This window comes from Salarias fasciatus, chromosome 1 (assembly GCF_902148845.1).
Source record: "Salarias fasciatus chromosome 1, fSalaFa1.1, whole genome shotgun sequence".
NCBI classification, from domain to species: Eukaryota; Metazoa; Chordata; class Actinopteri; order Blenniiformes; family Blenniidae; genus Salarias; species Salarias fasciatus.
In genome coordinates this window covers 26,875,135-26,882,106 of record NC_043745.1, presented here as the reverse complement: position 1 = coordinate 26,882,106, position 6,972 = coordinate 26,875,135, and the positions used below count along the sequence as shown (strand labels likewise).

General features: G+C 39.8%; 1 protein-coding gene across 2 annotated transcripts in view; it reads right to left on the bottom strand.

Annotated features, from left to right (window-relative positions):
- Nucleotides 1–711: 711 nt before the first annotated feature.
- rasa3 (RAS p21 protein activator 3) overlaps nt 712–6,972 on the bottom strand; it is a 40,879-nt gene continuing 34,618 nt past the window's right edge. For both annotated transcript variants that reach the window (XM_030104396.1, XM_030104479.1), the window contains 5 exons: nt 6,178–6,260; nt 5,829–6,037; nt 5,620–5,723; nt 5,350–5,533; nt 712–5,078 (listed from right to left, as the gene is read on the bottom strand). In XM_030104396.1, coding sequence (XP_029960256.1) covers nt 5,003–5,078; nt 5,350–5,533; nt 5,620–5,723; nt 5,829–6,037; nt 6,178–6,260 — 656 coding nt within the window. In that variant the 3' untranslated portion in view covers nt 712–5,002. The remainder of the gene's footprint in view (nt 5,079–5,349; nt 5,534–5,619; nt 5,724–5,828; nt 6,038–6,177; nt 6,261–6,972) is intronic.

The window sequence follows — 6,972 nt, the reverse complement described above, 5'->3', positions numbered from 1 at the left end:
ACGCTGGAGAGACTATGTCTCTCGGCTGGCCTGGGAACGCCTTGGGATCCTCCCGGAAGAGCTGGAGGAAGTTTCTGGGGACAGGGAAGTCTGGGCATCCCTGCTGAGACTGCTGCCCCCGCGACCCGGCCCCGGATAAGCGGTTGAAGATGGATGGATGGATGGATGTGTTGAAACTGAGTGAAAACACAGTGGTGCAATCTACCTTAAAAATGCAATCAAGAAAAAGGAGGACAGTCTTTGTTATTTTTACTATTGTAAATTATCCATAAAGTAGTACAACATATTATATGGCCAAATTTGTATTTTTTTGAATTTTACATTTTTTTTTCAATTACAGAATGCAGCATCTTTTCAAGTCACACAAAATAAAATGTATTTATTGTGCCCCGTACAAAGACAGTAGGTGATTTGAGGTGGGATGTGCAGAGATAATTTACTCCAGCTTATGGCTGGATTTGATCCATGGTGGTGAGCCAAACACATTTTTAATATGTCATGGCAGAGCAAAGAAAGAGCTGAGGAGATAGTATCGGGCATAAAGCTAATCTTTGCAAAGTACTGACACTAACAGTGGCTGTGTTGACCTTTGCAACCACTTGCTTCTTTTCTTCTGGAGATGATGCGGTGTTAAATGACAGTTTCTGTGCAAGTACAAACTATGGATATAGATAACATAATGGAACTTAAAATAAGACACAAGACACCATGTTCGCATTAATATTGGTTTCATTTAGTTATTCGGGGGAAAAAAACACATCACATTTTCACCATTCATTCAACTGTTTTATGTACACACAGGCTTATTTTAATACTTTTAAAATATTTGTACAAAATACACTGTTCTCCCTTTATAATATGAGTTTATCTGAAGAGGCATTTTTCTGCAAAAAGGTCAGCACATGTGCATTGTTAATTTGAGATAATTTGACAGGCTTTATTGAAGACTTTGTAATATTATTGCATGCTGAAACACCATTATTGCATAAGTCATTCCTTTGAGGGCCTGGGGGTGAAGAGGTTATCATTACTGTAACTAACATCCCTGCACCGAGTCAGCAGACATTTCTGGGAAGGATTTTCTGTCTTCTTTTTTTTTTTAAGTCAAAAATGATAATAAATATGCACTTCATAAACCTGAGGAGAGTTAGTAACTGATGGAAACAAACACTCGCCAAAGTTCAGAGGTTAAAGCAATGCTGCTGTCCTAAGTTTTTTTTTCAATGTTGTTCCTTGAAATAAAATATTTGGGGAGAATATATTGGCAAATGCTTCTCAAAAAGAGAAAGAGACAGTGGTTCTATACAAGAGGAAAGAGGGGATACACTACATCAGGCCAGAGTAGAGTAACAGTGTCCCCAGGATAATTAAAGGCAGTGATTGTTCAACACATTCGAATGCAGTCAGGGCAAACTGAATGGCTGTTGTTTTTCTTTTTTTTTTTTTTCGCCCCCATGGATTTAGGGTAGTAGGACCTAATAAGAGCTACTGGATCCAGATTTGAAGAATTCTCATGACCCGTGGTGGCTGTGGCAAACATGACAACAGCAATGGTGTGAAGGTGAGAATGACACTATTTTTTTTATATATTTAAGAAGATTATGAGGTTAAGATTGTTATCCAGCAAACCACGACTTCATTCTCATGCAAGATTACCAGGAAGAGTGATTATTTAAATAGGTACAAATGTGAAGCAGCGCATTTTTCATAACTTTGTTATTACAGGCCCAAGTATAATTCCTGAATTTAATAACAGCAACTATGGGGCAATATGAGAGCTTTTTCTTACTTTTGTGGCAAATAAGTAAATTACATGATTAAGTTTAAAGACCAACTGCATCATCATTTATTGTTGACATCTCAGTGACAATCCAGGATACCTTTGCAGTTACTTCACGATGCCATGCAGGTTGGTGATAACAAACTATGAGGTAGAGTTGGGGCCTAATCCCCTATGTCAATGGGACAGATGAGAACTCTTACAACAGCCATTGAAGTTCACTGACAGCATTCGAATGTGGATTATTCAAACAAGAGACACTCTGCCTTTCCTGACCTGTAACACTGGGTTTGAACAATTGGCAATACAACCCATCATGTCAGCCACACATGTTGGTGCTGACACAGACACACAAGCACACAGACACACAGTGCACAATTTCACACGCTCTCTGTCACTCAGCTCACATACACAGCAAGAGTTCTGTATGACAAGACACAGATAGAAAACAGAGTCAAATTGTTGACAACCTTCCTTAGAGTTTGTAGATCAACATATTCGACAAAGAAAAATATGTCACTGGAAGAATTGTTTTTTTCTAAACAGGTATTGAGATATAAAAAAAAACATATTTAAACAATGATTTTTTTTTGTTGTTTTTCAAAAAGTGAATTATAGAAAAGTGATGACTGGCACTGTTTGGGATCCTGTGATCACGGGAACACCCATGATGAGGCTACATAAACATGTACTTAGGTTTTGGAAAATACAAAATTTGCATGTGGTCTGTGATCACCTGCAGAGGCTACTGTCCGTTTGACTACAACTATACTTCACATGCACTGGTTTGGCGAGTTTGGAGCACTAAAGAAAATGAACGTCAATGAGAGTGGTTGCCTTTGGAAAGCATGAAACAAAACACAACTGGTCAACAACAACAAGTCCTGTACCTTCAACAGATCGAGGTGCTGTCGTGTAAGATTCACAGCAGACAGCTTCCCAGAGGAATGCATATAAATAAGTTTTGAACTATGTGATGATGGGGGGGGGGTTGTTCAGCCTTTCCGAAGTAAGAGAGAGCTCACGCACAGAAAGAAAGAACCACGTCATTAGGCAGCCAACAGGGCAACACAATCAGTCACACACTATCCATTTCACAACTATACTTGAGACAAGACTGGTTAAAATGTTAGTATCAGGATTAAATAGAAGAGAAGCTAAAAAAAAAAAAAAAATCCTCATTAATGAGCTGTGTTAACACACAGTCTCGGCTTCGTGAGAACCAGAGGAGTAGTTTGATTCTACCTACTAACACAGAGTGAAACAGGTGAATGCTGTTGAGGGTATGTTGACCGCAGTTAAAACCACTTTTCTGGAATATTCATCCATATGTCTGTGCATGTCAAACTGAGGTTAAACGTCTGCAAGCAAAGTGTGGTTCAGACACATAGAGGCCTGAAGGCTGTAGATTCAGTCTGTAGTAACGCCTGGACAGTCTTATGTAATCCATGCAGCTGTTCTGTAATCTATACAGCTGTTCTGCCATAAGGCCTTTCGCTAATGATTCCCGTCATGTTCAGTTTTCCATGCAGTCACAGGCATATCACCCTGAACCGCAAATCCATGATTTGCCCTTTTCATATCAATCGGAAAAATCTTTACCGTAATATGTGTCAGTGTGACTTCAGAAATGAAGTATACACAGTTCTGATGAATCTAACAAACCGGGGGCAAATCATGAGGCTGAACTCTTGTAATGACTTGTCTGAGATACTAAAGTGGCAGCTATGTGTAAATTACAAGCACATTTTCCCAATGATAATTACCCCATAAATGACTTATTTAAGTAAAAATTATTTCTTCATGTTGCGAGAATAAGATCAAGATACAGCATCTCTCTTTAAAGGTCCCTTATTTTGTTCTTTTCAATTATTTGCACTTTTGACATCTTTAACCAGTTGTCCCAATACCTCTGTAGGTATATTATTACGTCATTTTATGTTGTTTTTTTTTAAACAAGGGAAGATTTACGTTGTGCCGTAATGTTGGTGGACTAGAACATAGAACGTCAGACAAAGCCAAATAACCTGTTTGCACATGCAGATGCTGAAAATGAACTGTGTATATATCTAGATACATTTTAAATTATCATTATACAAAAAGAAGTTTATGATCTGTCACAAAATAATAATTGAAATAATTGAAATTTCTTTTTCCAATATGGAACTTTTACCGAACCACAGCACTTCACGATTTCTGAGCAACATACCGTCAAACAGCAATCAAAGACTCTGGAAGCAGGTTAAAAAAACTAAAAACAAAAGCCAGGATGGCACTGTATTCAACCTCAACTGATCGAGGCTTTGAATTTAACACAGAATGTTGAATCTATATGTCTTAGCACACTGTTACAGATTAAGAAAAAAAAAAAAAAGAGGACTAAAATTGTGCGTGGAGTGATATTTGATAGCTAATAAGCTGCTCTGGGCTGTGCTTGGTCCCGACAATCCCTTCTTGTGTTTCCTTCACAGCCTTCCGGAGGAGGTTGGGGACAAAGCTAAAACATGAAAAAGGAACATGGGGACAACACACCACCCAAAGAGGGTTCAAATCACCATCCCTCCTTCCTTCTCGCGTTTGGTCTGTAAGACATGAAATACAACGGAACATTTCAACAATCATTAAAATAACCAAGTACAAATCAAAACAGGTAAAAGAAGCTTTTTGAAAGTGTGCTGCGAGGCTTGTTCATCCATAGATTTGGAGGCGATTAAAGTGCGTGTCGGTCACTGTCAGAACTGTCCAGTGAAAAACGTTTGTTCTCTCGTCACATCACAGAAAGGAGATCTAAGCAGGTGTACGTCGTGATTATCTCTTCATTTATATCCCTCCTTTCCTCTTCAACTGTTCCTCTATTTTCTTGCTGATCTGAGGTCTGTTTCTCCAAAATTGGAGCGATGTACTTCGAGAAACTGCAAAGAAAAAAAAGTCCATGCCAAGAGATCCCTCAGTGAGCGATAAAACCTGTTGTTTTCCTAAATCTGGTGATACTTGTCGCCAAAACAACAGCTTTGCTCCCAGAAACATCTTCAAAAAGTGTCTTTGCTCAAACAAACTGAGTTGGAAACAAGCGAGATGATCCCACCCGAAATCTTACTTTAGGAAAACTAACGATTCAAAACTCAACATCGGACACAGAGCTCAGTAAAGATGCATCTTTCTGAAGTAAAGAAAAACATATGCTGGTTCTGGGCATCGTAGAAACAGTAGACCAGGCCTCGGCTAGATGGAGTAGGTGGAGCTTTCAGATTGCTGGCGTATGTAGCACTGGAAACTCTTGTCTCCAATGGGATGCTCTCTGAGGATACAAAGAGACAGAGATGGTTTTTATTTGTTAATATCACAGAGGCCGAAATATCCACAGATAAAAGACTAACATAACTAGATCAAACTGTGGTTAAAAATGTATGGCTCTAATTATTCAAAGTCTGATGCTCTCCATACATGATGAATTACTGAGTTGATGACGACTGTGGATTGTACAATTCCACCACCTGCTGGCCTGAAAATATAGTTATTCTGTCCAGAACTGAAGTCTCCGCTGCTCATTTGAATAATAAACCACGTACTGGCTGCCGAGCTTTGTCTTCTTGAACTTGTCCCGCTTGTACTTGGTGTGCTGCTGCTCTAAAGTCTGCACAGCTGAAACGATCTGCTTCAGGGTTTTGTAGGTCTCCTGGGGATCGTCAATGACAAAGCTGGAGTACTCCTCTTGTTCGGGTCCATCATACACAGACTTGCTGCCACAGGCCTCTGCAGAAGATTTTAAAAAGAATAATGTCAAAATAAAATTTTAAAAAAACATGACGCATTTGCAAACGCTTCTCTCCGTGTCCAACCTTGCATCTTGATGAGCTTGGTCATATATGTGCTAAACAGGGAATAAATCCTCTCAGTCTCTCTGTCTCCATCCACGTCCAGCTGGATGTTTGCTGGGAGACCGCTGAAAACAGACGCAGGCAGCAGATGAGAACAAGAGAAGGAGGAAAGAAAGAAAGGGAGAAAAAAAATCATAATCAAATGCAGGGCAGAGCTGAACCTGACGTACCCGGTGCAGGGCGTACACCCGGGGGCGGCGTCTGCCGACAGCTTGCAACAGAGCCAGTGTCCGTTGAGGTAGGCGGAAGGATGGTAGGTGCTCAGGCGTTTGCGGTTGCATTGGCTGACTTTGGTCAGGATGTCGATCCAGTCTCGGGCCTCCACGCAGTTGTTGGCCTGGATGTAGAGCGCACGCTCTGGCTGAATGACCTGGAACATCTGGTAGGAAGGAAAATGGGGGAAAAAAAAAACAAAAGAAAAAGAAAAAAAGGTAAGAGCATAAATAATTGTAGGAGAATTTCGGGTCAAACAATGAACCTTGTGAATGTTTTATATGGGTCACTGTGTGGGCTCCTTACATTTTTCATCTTGAAAGACTCCTCCTCCAGTCTCTCCACAGCCAGAATATTCTCGATGGGAATGCTGCACAGAGCTCCCTCGCCTGGAAGTAGGAGAAGATACAGAAAAATTTGGGAGATCAATTAGCAAGAAGAACAGTGCAGAACTTCTCAGATGTTTTATCCTCACAAACACTTTCACATACACACTACAGTCTTAGTATCAGCCTGTTTCTCACACAAATCTCATGATTTCCCAGTTTAGCCCCAGCGATCGTCACTTTCACGCTCTAGTGCTGCCTGCTTTTCCCAAATCAAATTACACATACAGCATGTTGTTTTTGTTTTTAAAGCCCTAAATAAGCAGCACTGGGAATAATACCAGGAGAACAATATTAAACTACAGTAAGCCTCACTTTTTCAGACTTATTTTCACTGAAAAATAGCCCATAACATAGTCTGGCCAGTGTGATGTATTGACTTTGGTTATTAGAAAGATTTGCCATGAAAATGATTCAGTTTTCATATATAACAGATCCTGCTACGTGCATTCCTCTGGACTTACAGGAGTTTCGTCATTGCAGCTTTAACTCAATAATAATAACGTGATTCCCAGGTAAACTATCCACGTAATTGACTAAAAGTTCACTTCAATTTTTTGGTAATTCCCAGAGGATGGCTGAGACACACTAAAAACCGATAGCGTCTCATATTGCCTCTAAAAATGTGTGTTCAGTTCTAACTTTATTATGCATGAAAGCAAAGAATTTCACAAGGTTTTTCCTCTTGAATAATAATCATTCTGCAGTATCTTTT